Genomic DNA, 16,728 nt, shown 5'->3' on the forward strand with positions numbered 1-16,728 from the left:
CGATCTTGGCTCACTGCAACCTCCACCCGGATTCAAGTGATTCTCCTGCCTCAGCCTCCTGAGTAGCTGGGATTATAGGCACCCACCACCAGGCCTGGCTAATTTTTGTATTTTTAGTAGACATGGGGTTTCACCATGTTGGCCAGGCTGGTCTTGAACTTGACCTCAAATGATCTGCCCACCTCGGCCTCCCAAAATGTTGGGATTACAGGCATGAAACACCACGCCTGGCCCCAATACTGGTTTCTTAACTGACATACCATGGTAGCTTAAGATGACAACATTCCTAGAAACAGTGTGGGGTATATGGGAACTCTACTAGATGTGTTTTTTCTGTAAATCTAAACTTGAAAAAAAAAAAAAGCTATCTTTGAAAAAAATCACCCATAATCCTACCAGAGTAACTATCAGCACTGAGTGAAAATCCACATTGACCTATATTTTGAAATGTACTCTTGTTTATGAAACAATTTTTAATTTCACTAGTCTGTTACAGCCAACTGAAATGGTAGTCTTAAGTTTTTGTTGTTTTTACTGTGGGCTAGAGAGAGATGTCTTAGCTGTATATTTAAGGATCATGTGTGTATTAGAAAATTTTACACAACTTAATTTATGTGCTACAAAGTTTCATTAGAGACTTTACAGTTTTTCTGATGATCTAGTACTCCTCTATGGACTTCTTTCTCTGTTGATGCTTCCCTACCCCCTCCCTACCTTAAGATATTTTTCTAGAATTAGTTTGCAATAATCATTACCAGCTTCCCTACTTGAGTGTACGTCTTCTGAAAACCACCCTGCTTTTCCCTTTGTGGTAGAATGGCGGCTCAGTTACAGAAACATGCTATAATTAAGGTATATATAGCTTCCTTTTATGATACAGGCTTATATTAATTGCTACTTGAAATGTTTCCCATTTTGGGGCCACTATGCATTACCGTTGTTAATACTGCTATGATATACTCATAGAAATCAAAGCCATCGGATCACATTGAATTAGTGATATCTGACACTTTAGTTCCTCAGAATCCTACAATTTCTAAATTTCTGTTGTTCCTAGCAGGAAAGCATCATACTCCTTCAGTTTTTGATAAACAGCTCAATCATACCTGTCTTGCATAAAAACTGTTTAACTGGCCTAATTTAATTACCAAACAGGTTGCAACTGGTCTATCTTGGCCTTTTAAGTTAAAAAATATCATTATTAGGGGATAATATAGTACTGCCTTTAATTTTTAATGCATATATGTTACAGATTTGGTTCTCCAAGAAACACTGAGGTGCAGTTTAGCAGGGGGTCTATGAAGGCGCACCCTTCGATCAACACCTGAGAAAGGAAACAGGACTGAGCAGAGGTATAAGTTGAGTTGCAACACAGATCCAAAGACAGTGTCCATAAACCCCATAGGGAGTTGTGGTGGGCCCATCAGAGTTGCCCACCACTCACGTGCTGAAGTGGCCAGGCCTTTCTATTCTCACCTCCAACAGTCATTGGATTTGGGCCCCTTCAGGAGGCATGGCTTTGAGCAAGGCCACCGTAGCTGAGGCAATCCTTCTAGAAGCTGACCATTGAAAGCTGCTGGCATGCTTGATGCTAGGGCAACAAGCCTTCCTTAGGGAGTATGGATGGCGCATTTCCATGACCACTACAATGTATATTTTTCACAATGGGGATCAACTTCAAAACAGGAAGAAAATGTATCTTATTGGAAGTCACTTAGAACCAGTACTTAATTAAATAAAGATGGCATTTTTACCCAAGGTAAATTTTTACTTTAATAACCATAAAACTGATTTTTCACCTTCATGAAGTCATTGTCTTACAGGAGACTCGGATTCAAATCATGACTCTTTCCCTCAGTAGCCAGACCACTTACTCTGTACCTGTAAAAGGAGGTATGCGGTGCTTCTAAAGCATGCACTGCATCCATTCATTCACATGGTCCACTGGGTGACGACGGTCTGTCCTCCCCTTAAGCAAAAACTGGCTTTAAGGGACAGGTCTTTTCTTCACGCAAAAGGTGAGCAATGCCCCCAGCCTTTCATTCTAGAAAGTGATGAGGCGATGATTTTGTATCCACAAAATGCATTATCAAAGCTCACCACTTTGGTGTTCATTTACTAAAGTTAGCAGAGATCTAGAATTTGAAAAAAAACAGTTTAGCAATGAGAAATAACTCCACTTAGCAAATTCAATTAATGAAACTAGTTCATAGTTTTAAATAATTTCTTAATTTATATGAAATAAAGACAACCCATAGAGTAGACTTACAAATATTCTATTTCGCATTATATTCAAGACTAAACATCTTCCAAACCATATTCATGAAATGGTTTGATGATCTGTGCTTTGGCAGTTATCAAGAAATATCAATCATACCGTAATTAAATTTCAACGTATCGGCTAAACGTCCACTGAGCACCTCCTCTTGCAGTTAGCATTGGACTAAGTGCTTAAGGACAAGTAGCTTGATGCAATAAATTAAGAAATACATATTTAAGACTTATATTATTCACAGAATTCTTGGCATAGTTATTTAAGTTCCTCCTGTTGAGAAACTTGAGGTTTGTGTTCTCTTTCTTTCAGTCCCAAAAGCTCCGTTTTGAGTTCTCCACGCTTTGGTGGAATTTCAGGTATTGTCTACAAAAAAAACAAAACAAAAAACATAAATGTCTAACCCTTAATAAGGCTGTAATTCAACGTAACCTAGAAGACTTTAAAGAGTAAAAAATAACAAAAAGTTCCCTTGCTTGCTACTCAATGATAACTCTTTATTATGAGAAGCTCTGGTTGATCTAAGTCCCTTTCTAACCCTGTGTTTATATGAGTCTATCATCCTGGCAAGGTCTTCAGCATTACGTACTGCAGGACTCACAGAGGACAGCTGGCATCAGAATCAATTGACGGGTTCACAGCTTTGAATAAAACTTTCCACATTTGGAAATTCATTCCTGCACCATCTACTGACTCTCTACCATGTGCCTGGCATAGAAAATAGGCATTAGGAATTAATTTATTAATTCAAAAATATTAAGTGCCTATTATATGCAAAGCACAAAGCAGTATGCAAAAAAATACAAAATCCCTGCATTCCACGAAGGTATTCACAGAGTTCTGCATCTATCACCACAATAAATTTTAGAAAATTTTCATCACCCCAAAAAGAAACCCCATACTTATTAGCAGTCACTTTCATTTCCATACAACCCTCCCCCACATAGCCATAGATAACTATTAGTCTTCTTTTTGTCTATATAGATTTGCCTATTCTGGATATTTTCTATAAATGGAATCATATAATATGTGGTCCTCTGTGTTCTTTCAGGTAGCATAATGTTTTCAAGGTTCATCCATGTTGTAGCTTGTATCAGTATTTCATTTTTTATTACTGAATAATGCTCCATTGTATGGATATACCATTTATCCATTCATCAGCTAATAGGCATTTGGATTTTCCACCTTTTGGATATTATGAATAATACTGCTCTGAACATTCATATACAAGTTTTTGTGTGGATATGTGTTTTCATGTCTATTGGGCATAAACCTAAAAGTGGCATTGCTGGGTCATATGGAAACTCTGTTTAACTGCTTGAGGAACTACCAGGCTTTTCTGAAGCCACTGCACTATTTTATATTCCCATCAACAATGCGTGAGGCTTTCAATTTCTCCACATCCTTGACAATACTTGTTACTATCTGTTTTACTACAGCCATTGTAGTGGGTATGAAGTGGTATTTCACTGTGGTTTTGATTTGCCTTTCTCTGGTGGCTAATGATGCCGAGCATCTTTCTGTGTGCTTACTGGTGTTCAGAAGATGACTTCTGAACAAAGACATGGAGGAGGATGAGGGAGGCAGCCACGCAGTTACTAGGAGCATTTCAGGCAGATGGAACCACAAGTGCAGAGGACCTAAGGCAGAAGTGTGGCTTCAGGTTCAAGAAGAAGCAAGGTTGTCAGTATAGCTGGTACAAAGTATTCACAGAGAGGTTAAGAGGAGACAAGGGCAGAGGAAAAAGGGAGTGGGGAGATAAAGTCTCCAGTGTTTTTCACTCTGAAATGGGAAGACACTGGAGAGTTCTGAGAAGAGTGGCATGTCCTCACTCAAGTGTACAGAGATGATAATGGTAGCTTTGCTGAGAATAGACCACAGGAGAGCAAGAGTCGAAGGCAGAAGACAGGTCAGGAAGCTATTACAATAACAGGTGAAAGTGACTGACAGTGGACTGAACTGGGTAGTAGCAAAAGAGGTGGTGAGAAGCAGGCAGCATCTGGATGTACCTTTCAAGTTAATCCAATGGGATCTGCTCATATGTACAGTATGAGAGAGGAATTAAGAATGACTCCTAGCTTTCAACCTGAACTACAACAGAGTCATCTCCTTTGCTATTCAGATGAGCTGAGCTGGACAACTAAAAGCACCTGTAGCAGTTCTCCCCAACACAGCACTAAGCACAAGTCTAGGCAGTCATCATGGTCTCCTCTGCTCGACTCTGCCCAGACCTTCCAGTTCTCCGACTGAAAGACTTGTGATCCAGTTTTGCTACAAAGAACAAAGTGGTTGACAACAGTGACAGTAATTGCTGGAGCAAAACCAAAAGACATAGGTAAAGAACATATAAATGTTAATAAAGCACACTGCTTTCAACACACAGCCAGCCACCTGGGCCTTCAAGTTCCTACAGAGATACCCCATTGCCAATGTCACCACTCAATCAAACTGAGGTGAGTTTAGACCCTTCAATATGGCCCTTCTAAAGACTGTGGCTTCATTCTATCTCCTCCCAAGGTACAGGTAGCTGCTGTAACAACCCTTGCACATTCCCAATTATAATGAAATGGGTGAATCAAAGGTCAACTTCCCAGGGTCAAATCTCAGGCATTCCTTCTTTTGCAAGGCCTGCCTGATGTCTATTCCTGCACAAGCTATAGACTAAACTGCATTACTGTGGAAGGTTCTTGTCACTTTGTCTCCACTAGGTATTCTTGATGCTCAGTAGAACCCTTTTTAAAAGAGAAGCACTCTGAAGTTGTAAGAAAGAGCTCTTGCAGCATTGTTTGTACAAAAACTACATACTACCTAAATGTCAATAAGGGATTGATCAAATAATATGTCACAGCTATATTATGAAATACTATGCAATAGTTAAAAAGATTTAATATACACAAATGTCTATTTATGTAGATGTTAACCAAAACAAGGAAGTTGCAGAGAAATGTGTACGTGAACTCCTATTCACATGAAGGAAAAACACTCCACAAACTGTGTGTGTACACATGCATGCACAGGTGTATTTGTCCATTTTGCATTGCCTGAGGCTGGGTAATTTATAAAGAAAAGAGGTTTATTTGGCTCATGGTTCTGCAGGCTGTACAAGCATGGCACCAACATCAGTCCAGCTTCCGGTGAGGCCTCAGAAAGCTTTAACTCATGGCAGAAGGCAAAGTGGGAGCATGTGTAACACATGGCAAGAGAGGGAGTGAGAGAGAGAGCCAGGTTCTTTTAAACAACCAGCTCTCATGAACTAATAAAGTGAGAACTCACTCATCACCACAGGGAGGGCACCAAGCCATTCATGAGGGATTCGTCCCCATGACCCAAACACCTCCCACCAGGTCCTACTTCCAACATTGGGGATCACATTTCGGCGTGAAATTTGGAGGGGACAAATATCCAACCCATATCAGTGGGCATTCAACAACAGTGAGAAGTAGTGAAGGATATTCACCAAACAAGAAACAGTAGTTACGTGTCGGGAGCAGACAGGAGAAAGGAGGTCATAAGAGGGGGGATTTTCACTTTTTACTCTACATACTTGAACTCAATTTGAATGTTTTACAAGAGTATTGGATTATTTTATGAACAGGAGCAAAAAAGAGACATACCAAACAGAAAGCTTGGGCTTCAGATCCTCAAATCGTCTCACTAAGCTATGTGACTTTGAGAAATCAACTTCACTCTTCTCAACCTGTTTCTCATCTGAAAACAGAAATAACACCTTCAAAATTGTAGTGACAATTAACTGATGTTAAAAATACAAATGGGCCAGGCACAGTGGCTCATGTCTGTAACCCCAGCACTTTGGGAGGCAGAGGCGGGCGGATCACTTGAGGCCAGGAGTTCAAGACCAGCCTGGCCAACACAGTGAAACACCATATCTACTAAAAAATAGAAAAAATTAGCCACGCATGGTGGTGTACACCTGTAATCCCAGCTACTCATGAGGCTGAGGCATGAGATTTGCTTGAACCCGGAAGGCAGAGGTTGCAGTGAGCTCAGATTGTGCCACTGCACTCCAGCCTGGGTGACAGAGTGAGACTGTGTCTCAAAAAATAAAAATAAAACATAAGTGCAAATACAAATGGAGCCAGGCACAGTGGCTCACACCTGTAATCCCAACACTTTCAGAGGCCAAGGTGGGAGGACTGCTTGAAGCCAGCAGTTGGAGACCAGCTTGAGCAATATTTTGAGACCTTGTCTCTACAAAAAATTTAAAAATTAGCTGTGTGTGATGGTGCACAGTCATCCCAGCTACTTAGGAGGCTGAGGCAGGAGGACTGATTGAACCCAGAAATGTGAGGCTGCGGTGAGTTGATTGCACCACTGCACTCCAACCTGGGCAACAGAATGAGACCTGTCTAATTTTTTTAAAATTATTTTTCAATAAAAATTTCTAAAAAAAGAAACACTAATGGTTGACTCTCTAAAAGTGTTACCTGTCCAGGCAGAGTCCAAACAGAAATGACTGCTCCCAACATTGTGCTCCAAACCACTATTCACACCTATAGCATAACAGCACATTCTTGTAATTATTTGTGCCATACTTTCTCATCTCCACCTCCCCAAGACTCTAATTCCTGAAAAGAACCTTTAATTCCAGTTCCTAATGAATGCTTATTAAAATTAATTTAAATTTCTCCCTCCTTTGAATGCCTATAGTCACTCATCCTTCATTCAACAAATACTTATTGAGTGTCTGCTACATTCCAAGCAGTTGAGATACAAGACCGAACCAGACAGACACAGTCTGGAGCTTACATTCTACTGAAGCAAACTGACAAAGAACAAATAAATAGACAAAGAACTGCAGACAAGTGCTCTATGGAAACAAAAGATGAGACGGAATCGCAGAGGAGGAATTCTTTGGGAGCTAGCCCAAGGACCCTCATTGCTGGAGGAGAGACTTGTGCTAAGACTTGAAGTTTTGAAGAAGGAAACCAAGCCAAGTTGTTGGGGGGGGGGGGTGGGGAGAGGAGGACATGCCAAGGATAATAAAAAAAATGGCCTCGAAATGGGGACAGGTTTGATGAGTTGGAGAAACAGCAAGGAAGCAGGCGTGAATGTTAACAGGGGAAAGAACTAGTAAAATGGTGGCAGATAGGCCACAGGTAGGCAGCGGCCAGGCTGTAAGACCTCACAGGCCATGCATTGCCCTAGATGCAATGGGATGCCATCCAAAGGTTTTGGGCCCTGGGCAAATGTGATCCTAATTTCGTTCAAGATCACTTTTGCTGCCACAAGGAGAATGGAGTGGTCCAGGAGCATCTGCATTGCTATAAAGGAATGCTTAAGGCTGGGTAATTTACAAAGAAATAAGGTATATTTGGCTCAAAAATAAAATATTAGCCCTCCCGCACTCACCAGGTCCGGTCGGTAGTACCTGTGCACCACTTCTGCCCCTGCGCACATGGCCAGGAGACTGGCTGCGAACATTTTCAGGTAGGTGGACATGGGCACGCCCGCGGGCATGGTCGGCAGGCTGGACGGGGAAGGAAGGGGCAGTGTCAGAAGTTCCAGCTCACGACTACACCGCGCCAGGGCTGAGGCGCTCCAGCCAGCGCTGGACACGAGACACACGGCGGCGGGGGTGCAGGAGGTGCACGGTCAGGACCCCTGGGTTCTCGCCCAACCCCACGCCTCGGTTTCCTCCTTTACGAGCTGAGGGCACTGAGAGGACGAACGCCCTCCAGGCCGAGGCACAGCCCCAATCGTTTATCAGTGAGGGGCGCCGGCCTGCGGCATTAAAGGGAGCTCTTGATCAGCAAGCGGAAAACCGATACCAGGTCGTTTCCCCGCGCCCCTTCTACCCCTAGGAGGAGAGGAACTGTGGACTTCACTCCTCTCTGCCTCTATACACGCGCTCTACTAGAGACTGTACCGCGAACTGCAGGGATGCTGGGCAACAGGTCTAAGGGCGGACGGAGCGGACTGCGAGCGGGCCGGACCCAAAATACAGGGACGCGGGGCCGCACCGGACAGGAAAGCGGGAGCGCTGCCGGCGCAGGCACGTGACGCAGGCGGAGGTGGGGCGCTGGGAGAAAGCCAGTGACTTTTTTTTTTTTTTTAAACCAATTCCCACACTTTCTCAGCCCCAGGCTCCCAGCACCTCCATCACTCTCCCTATAGTTAAATTTTCCTGGCAGATGTGGAATCTAAGGCCAGGCCGTGGACTATTATTACATCGTTTGTTCTTTCGTGCACACAAAGGAAACTGCACGCCTTTACCACTTTTTCAGGAGGGGTGGAGTCACACATTGAGCATTTGCGTGCTTTTGTGGGAGGTCACCCTCCTGTGACCTCTTAAGAGTGAAGTTAAAGGCACTCACTGTCCCTGTGTCTGGCGTCTTTTGATACCCGAAATAGAGCCACATCCAGACAGCTGTGGCCTTATGACCTGGTGCTACTGGGAAAGGGGAAATTTGAAATCGACATAACTTAATCCAGGCATTTTTCCATTGTTTTGATTATTGGTTGATTTTTAAGTAAAAGGTTAGTGCAAGGGCCGGGGGCGGTGGCTTACGCCTGTAATCCCAGCACTTTGGGAGGCCAAGGCGGGCGGATCACTTGAGGCCTGAAATTTGAGACCAGCCTGGCCAACATGGCAAGATGGCAAGACTCCATCTCTACTAAAAAATATATATATTATATATATATTTAAATATATTATATTTTAATATTTTAATATATATTATATATTTTTAAATATATATATTTTTAATATATATTTATATATTTTTAATATATATTATATATATTTTTTAATATATATGTATATATATACACAAAATTTAGCGGGGCGTGGTGGCAGATGACTATAATCCCAGCTACTCGGGAGGCTGAGGCAGGGGAATCGCTTGAACCCAGGAGATGGAGGTTGCAGTGAGCTGAGATCGCGCCATTGCACTCCAGCCTGGGCAACAGAGCAAGACTCCGTCTCAAAAAAAAAAAAAAGTTAGTGCAAGGCTAAATTCTGAAGCATTAAAGTTGTATGTATGACAAATCATAATACTCATATTTGTAAAGAGTTTTGTGGAGGTATATTTGACATACAATAAACTGCACATATTTAAAGTATACAATATGATGTTTGACATATGTGAGATCATTACCACAATCAAGATAATGAACATACCCAAGACCCTCAAAAGTTTCTTAGTGCTTCTTTCTACTCCCTCCCTCCTCCATGGCCTCATTTCCCTAGGTAATCACAGATCTGCTTTCTGTCACTATAAGTTAGTTTGCATTTTCTGGAATGTTACATAAATAGAATTATACCGTATGTACTATTTTTTGTGTTGCTTATTTCATGCAGCTCAGTTATTTTGAGATTCATCCACATTGTTGCATCTTAGTAGTTCACTCCTTATTGCTAGGTGGGTTTAGACTACAATTGGTTTATCTATTCACTTATTGGTGAACATTTTGGTTGTTTCTAGTTGTTGGTGTGTAAATAAATAAAATTTTTAAAATGTTGGAACCTAAAAAAAACACTATAAGCCTTGAGAGAGATGTGACTAATCTGAGTCACATACGGTTACAACTTCTGTTCTCAGATTATAAATTAACTCACTTTTTCTTGTTCTATACAATCACTAGAGAAAATTAAATGCCAGTGACAAAAACCTCCTGCTTTCTTAATGATCCTTGATTAATTTGCACTTTATTGTCCTGCTTTGCTGAGACCAGATAACAGAAAACCCATGAGTATTACACCCTCTGTAAAAAGTGTTAAATGCACCTTCCCAAAAAGAAACACTGCGTATAACCAACCAAATTGCTGTAACTTTGTGCCAATCTTGTATGAAAAGTGTTGCAATCCTGCTAAAAACTCCTCTCTCTGCCATACAAATGAAATCTTAACTTTCTTACTTCAGAACGCTGACTCCATTCCTTTGGAGCTGGTGTTTCCAGGTGGTCCATTCTTACTCTTTGTGCTTGAATAAACCCTCTTTAAGTTAGATTCTGACCCTTTTGGTTATTTTAGGTTGACATTGGTTGATAGACATAAAGCTACTATGACCAGTAAAATATATGGGAAAGACTGGTATAGAAGTCTTTCTGAGAACATGGGCTTCCATTTTTATTAGGTACATCTCTAGAAGAATTACTAGAGCATATGGAAGGTGTATATTTAACTTTTTAAGAAATTGCCAGGCCGGGTGCAGTGGCTCATGCCTAAAATCCTAGCATTTTGGGAGGCCGAGGCAGGCGGATTGTCTGAGCTCAGGAGTTTGAGACCAGCCTGGGCAACACAGTAAAACCCCATCTCTACTAAAATACAAAAATTGGCCAGCTGTGGTGGTGTGCGCCTGTAGTCCCAGCTACTCGGGAGGCTGAGGCAGGAGAATTGCTTGAACCCAGTAGGTGGAGGTTGCAGTGAGCTGAGATCGTGCCACTGTACTCCAGCCTGGGTGACAGAGCAAGAGTCCATCTCAAAAAATAATAATAATAATTAACTTTTTTAAAAAAGAAATTGCCAAACGAATTTCCAAAGCAGCTATACAAATTTATTATTTATTTTTACTTTTTTTTTTATTTTTATTTTTTTTTGAGATGGAGTCTTGCTCTGTCGCCAGGCTGGAGTGCAGAGGCACAATCTTGGCTCACTGCACCCTCCGCCTCCCAAGTAGCTGAGATTACAGGCACATGCCACCATGCTCAGCTAATTTTTTTTGTATTTTTAGTAGAGACGGGGTTTCACCATGTTGTCCAGGCTGGTCACAAATTCCTGACCACAGGTGATCCACCTGCCTCAGCCTCCCAAAGTGCTGGGATTATAGGCATGAGTCACCATGCCTGGCTATTTATTTATTTATTTATTTATTCATTCATTCATTCATTCATTCTGAAACAGTCTCGCTCTGTCGCCCAGGATGGAGTGTAGTAGTGTGACCTTGACTCCTGAGTTCAAGCAATTCTCCTGCCTCAGCCTCCCGAGTAGCTTGAATTACAGGCAGGCGCCACCACGCCTGGCTAATTTGTATATTTTTTTAGTAGAGACGGGGTTTCACCACGTTGGCCAGGGTGGTCTCAGAACTCCTGACCTCATGTGATCCATCCACCTAAGCTTCCCAAAGTGCTGAGATTACAGGCATGAACCACCGCACCCGGCCAATCTGTACCATTTTACATTCCCATCAGCAGTGTATGAGACATATGAGACATCCCCATCCAGTTCCTTCAAATCCTCTCCAACATTTGCTCTGGTCAGGCTTTTTTATTTTAGCTATTCTAATATGTGGGTAATGGTTTCTCATTTTGGTTTTAATATACATCTCCCTCATGACTAATGATTCAGATATTTTTATATGCGGAAAAAAACACAAAAACATAAAAATCCTTGGACACATACCCCACACCATATTAAAAATTTTAAATGGGTCACAGACATTCATGTGCTGATACAGTCATATGCTGCATAACAACATTTCAGTCAATGGACCACATACACGACTGGTGGCCCCATAAGATTACAATGAACCTGAAAAAATCCTATAGCCTAATGACATCATAACTGTCGAACACCATGTGTCTGTGGTGACGCTGGTGTAAACACACCGTGCTGCCAGTCATCTAAAAGTATACCACATACAATTATGTACACTACATAATACTTGATAATAAATTTTGTTACTAATATATCTATTTACTACACTTTTATGGTTCTTACAGTGTACTCCTTTTATTCTTTAAAAAAAAAAAAAAGGAAAGTTAACTGTAAAACAGCCTCGGCCGGATCCTTCACAAGGTACTCCAGAAAGCATTGTTATCATAGGAGATGACGACTCCCTGTGGGTTATTGCCCTTGAAGACCTTCCAGGATGTGGAGGTGGAAGACAGTGATACTGACGATCTTGACCCTGTGTAGGCCTAGGCTAATGTGTGTGTTTGTGTCTTAGTTTTTCACAAAATTTTTAAAAGTAAAAAAAAAAATTAAAAACAGAAAAAAGGCTTATAGAATAAGGATATAAGAAATTGTTTATAGCTGTACAATGTGTGTTTTAAGCTAAGTGTTATTACAAAAAGGTCAAAAGTTTAAAAAATTAAAGTCTATAAAGTTACAGAAAGCTAAGGTTAATATATTATTGAACAAAGAAAATTACTTTTTAATAAACTTAGTGTAGCCTAGGTGTACAGTGTTTATAAAGTCTACAGTAGCGTACAGCAATGTCCTAGACCTTCGCACTCACTGACTCACCCAGAGCAACAAGGAGTTCTGCAAACTCCATTCATGGTAAGTGCCTGCTACATTTTTTATCTTTAATACTGTTTGGTTTTGTTGTTGTTGTTGTTGTTGTTGTTGTTGTTTTGAGACAGAGTCTCGCTCTCTCGCCCAGGCTAGAGTGCAGTGGCTCAATCTCGGCTCATTGCAACCTCTGCTTGCCAGGTTCAAGCGATTCTCCTGCCTCAGCCTCCCAAGTAGCTGGGACTACAGGTGCCCACCACTACGCCCAGCTAAGTTTTCTTTGTATTTTAGTAAAGATAGGGTTTCACCATGTTGTCCAGGGTGTTCTCGAACTCCTGAGCTCAGATGATCCACATGCCTCGGCCTCCCAAAGTGCTGGGATTACAGGCGTGAGCCACCGTGCTGGGCCTAATACTGTACTTTTACTGTACCTTTCCTATGTTTAGATACATACTTACCATTGTGTTACAATTGCCTACAGTATTCACTATAATAACATGCTGAACAGGTTTGTAGCCTAGGAACCACAGGCCATACAATATAGCCTAGGTATACAGTAGGCTGTACCATCTAGATTCGTGGAAGTACACTCTGTAACATTCTCACAATGAAAAAATCACCTAGTGACATTTCTCAGAATATATCCCTGTTGTTAAATGACAAATGACCATATTTTCTTGTGCTTCTGTTTTCTTTGGTGATGTATCTGTTCAAATCTTTTGCTCATTTATAAAACTGAGTTGTTTTCTTATGGGTTTTGAGTGTTCTTTTATATGTTCTGGACACAAGTCCTTTATCAGATATGATCTGCAAATATTTTCTCCCAGTTTATTGCTTTTCATTAATTTTTAAGAGAAGTTTTTAATTTTAATAAAGTATAATTTATCAATTTTTCCTTTTGTATTATATTTAAAAAATATAACCCAGGGTCATAAATATTGTCTTCTATATTTTCTTCTAGAAATTTTACAGCTTTGGGTTTTACATTTAAGTCCATGATCCATTTTGTTTTTTTAATATGGTGTGAGGCAGGAGGTGCGACTTGACTCCCAAGGTGGAGCTTGGACACAGGACCAGATTGAGGACCAGCTAAAACAGGGAAGAGGTGGAAGCTCTTCTCCATAAAACACACCAACTAATGTGCCCTGTCAGTTTAGCTTTGCCATGGCAACACCCAGATGCTACCACTCCTTTCCATGGTAATGACCCACTGACCCAAAAGTTACCTCCCTTTTTCTAGAAATTTCTGCATACTCAGCCCCTTGATTTGCATATAATTAGAAGTGGGTATAAATGACTGCAGAACTGCGTCTGAGCTGCTACTCTGAGCACACTGCCTGTGGGGCAGCCTTGCTCTGCAGGAGCAGTCTTGGAGTTGTAACACTCCTGCCTGAATAAAACTGTTTTCAGCTCACTCTTGATTTATTTCCTGGGTGAAGCCAAGAACACTCCTGGGCTAAGGGCTTGCCTGCCCTGCGTCATGCGTACAACTTTGTTTTGTTTTTGCATATAGATATCTGAACTGCCTTTGAAGCTTAGTTGAAAATCAGTTCATCACTTGTCCATGTATGTGTCTATTTCTGGACTCTATTCTGTTGCACTGATATATATTTATCTCTCTTGATGCTAATACTACACTTTTTTTTTTTTTTTTTTGAGACAGGGAATCATTCTGTTGCCCAGGCTAGAATGCAGTGGCATGATCTCAGCTCACTGCAACCTCCACCTCCTGGGTTCAAGCGATTCTCCCATCCCAGCCTCCTGAGTAGCTGGGACTACAGGCATGTGCCACCATGTCTGGCTAATTTTTGTAGTTTTTTTAGCAGAGACGGGGTTTCACAATGTTGGCCAGGCCGTTCTCGAACTTCTGGCCTTGGGTGATCTGCCCGCCTCGGCCTCCCAAAGTGCTGGGGTTACAGGCATGAGCCACTGCGCCCGGCTAACACTGTCTTGATTACTGTAGCCTTATAATAATTCTTAAGTCAGGCAGTATTAGCTCTCCCAGCTTTGGCTATTCTAGATCTTTGCATTTCCATATAAATTTTAGAATCATTTTGTCAATTTCTACCCAAAAACGCTTACCTGGATTTTGGTTAGCATTATATTGAATCTTTAAACATCTGCACAATATTTGGTCTTCTGATCCATGAATACAACATATCCGTGTACTTATTTAGTTCTTACCCAATTTCTACCAGCAATGCTTTTCACTTTTTATGATAGAAATCTTGCATCTTTCGTCAGCTCTATCCTTAAATATTTCATATTTTTTATGCTATTGTGAATGGTATTTTTTCTAATTGTTTGTTGTTAGTACATAAATTACAATTGATCTTCCTATATTGATATTTTATCTTGCAACCTTGCGAATCTCACGAATTAGCTGTACTAGGTTTTTTGTAGGTTCCACAGGATTTTCTACATAAACCAGCACCAGAGCAATGAATAAAGACAAGTTTTTTTTTTTTTTTTTTTATAGATGTCATTTATCAATCTTCAGGAAGTTTACAAGGAAGTTCCCAGTTCTGTTTCTAGATTGCTAAAAGCTCTGGTGGGCCAGGTTCACAAGCAGAAAAAGTTTGTCTTCCAGACTCAGATGCAGGATGTTGAGAGAGAGACACTGATGGGATAAAAGCCAGTTTGCTGCAACTGCTTTACCATTTTCAGGTTCAGTGTCCTCACCGACAACTCCTCCCATAAGCTTTTTTTTTTTTTTTTTTGAGACGGAGTCTCACTCTGTAGCCCAGGCTGGAGGGCAGTGGTTCGATCTCAGCTCACTGCAACCTCTGCCTCCCTGGTTCAAGCAATTCTCCCACCTCAGCCTCCCGAGTAGCTGGGACTACAGGTGACAGAGATGGGGTTTCGACATGTTGGCCAGGTGGGTCTCCAACTCCTGATCTCAGGTGATCCACCCGCCTCGGCCTCCCAAAGTGCTGGGATTACAGGCATGAGCCACCACGCCCGGCCTCCTCACGTTAACTTTCTTTTGCCATGCAAGATTGGGCAGAGGACCCTGGTCTCTTGAGGTTATGAATGGAGCTGGCAGGACCCAGCACAGCAACCCACAGTGAGGGAAGCCCTTGCTGCCAAGGGTAATTCCCCGAGTGCAGACATCCTGAGAAAAGTTTACTCTCTTCACACACACTTTCAGTCACCAGAATTCTCTCCCAAAGCATTCAGCAGTCTTTGGTTAATGTATCTTTCTGGATGCCCTGAAATAACTGAGGCAAGCCACCTGCTGTAAGACTTTTCTAGACGATGGTCCTGAGCCATTGGCAAAATCAGAGAGGATGGGCTTTTTTCATTCACTCAACATATATTCATTGAATATTAACCATGTGCCAGGTTCTGAGTAGTGTCTACTAATGGACAGGGTATTCATAAAAGTTCTGTACTGTTTTAAAAGTTTCACTTAAACTTTAAACAGTTGATATATTACAAAAATCTTTCTGTATTTACTCACGAGAGCCTGGATCCTAGAATGAAGAAAATACATGGAGCACAGAGCCACAGCCATCTCCCAGCTCACAGATCACGTGAGTGAGAAATAAACTTCTGTGGCTGTAAACCACTGAAGTTTGGAGTTACCTGTTACTATATGAATAAACTCAGGAAAGCCAACAAATACAGCAGCCATGTTTTTCATCATCCTGCAAACTAGAAAAACCCAAAAGCCTATTCCATTAAGAGTTCCTTAATAAAGTACAAACACCAGTGACAGAAATTGAGAACTAATGAAACAAAAGCCAGCTGCAAGAACCACTGAGACATAAAAGAGGGGTTAGTCTGTAAGATTACGAACCACTGAGATTTAAAAGAGGGGTTAGTCTGTAAGGTTATGGGAGGTGATGCTCGAATGGGATCTAGTCTCGTAGACGTCAAACGTTAATATTCTCATATATCCAAAGTAATGCAGAGAGCGGTTTATGTAGAGCTTTACATTTTACATAGCAGCTTTACATTCATCCTCATTTCACAGATAAGGAAACTGAGGCCCAAGATGGCACAGTGGCCTCGACGCCCAGGTTTTCCACTTCCAAAGTCCCTCCCTCACATCTCATTACCTGATAATGCAACACAGTCTTTAATCGGGGCGAATTTCGGGGTGGAAAGGACTAGATAATGCTGATAAGCGTCATCATCCCATATACACAGCACCCAAAGGACAGCAACCTATAGCCCACGCGTCCACCAGCCCCAGAAAATACTGGAGACAAAAGCTGACGTCAGCAGAGCGCTCCTTGTCCCCGTCTTCTGGTCC

The 16,728-nt window shown here is 41.6% G+C and overlaps 1 protein-coding gene across 2 annotated transcripts; it reads right to left on the reverse strand.

Moving 5' to 3' along the window:
• Positions 1-2,260: 2,260 nt before the first annotated feature.
• On the reverse strand, positions 2,261-16,695 carry UQCC6 (ubiquinol-cytochrome c reductase complex assembly factor 6). 2 transcript variants are annotated; one of them, NM_001432234.1, is made up of 3 exons: positions 16,532-16,695; positions 7,643-7,760; positions 2,261-2,638 (listed from the first exon to the last, which is right to left on the reverse strand). In NM_001432234.1, exons 2-3 carry the CDS (start codon positions 7,748-7,750, stop codon positions 2,531-2,533), a joined length of 216 nt encoding a protein of 71 aa, NP_001419163.1. In that variant the 5' UTR covers positions 7,751-7,760; positions 16,532-16,695; the 3' UTR covers positions 2,261-2,530. The 2 variants fall into 2 exon arrangements, with proteins under 2 accessions (NP_001419163.1, NP_001419162.1); NM_001432233.1 differs by lacking the exon at positions 16,532-16,695 and adding an exon at positions 8,160-8,213.
• Positions 16,696-16,728: the final 33 nt, after the last annotated feature.

The sequence above is a fragment of the Gorilla gorilla genome, chromosome 10, assembly GCF_029281585.2.
Source record: "Gorilla gorilla gorilla isolate KB3781 chromosome 10, NHGRI_mGorGor1-v2.1_pri, whole genome shotgun sequence".
NCBI classification, from domain to species: domain Eukaryota; kingdom Metazoa; phylum Chordata; class Mammalia; order Primates; family Hominidae; genus Gorilla; species Gorilla gorilla.

Excerpts from the sequence above, each read along its gene's own strand:
- UQCC6 (NM_001432234.1), bottom strand. The coding sequence starts at position 7,750 with ATGCCCGCGGGCGTGCCCATGTCCACCTACCTGAAAATGTTCGCAGCC. Across the intron at positions 2,639-7,642 it reads GGTACTACCGACCGGACCTG|ACAATACCTGAAATTCCACC; the intron begins GTGAGTGCGGGA and ends TTTTTTTTGTAG.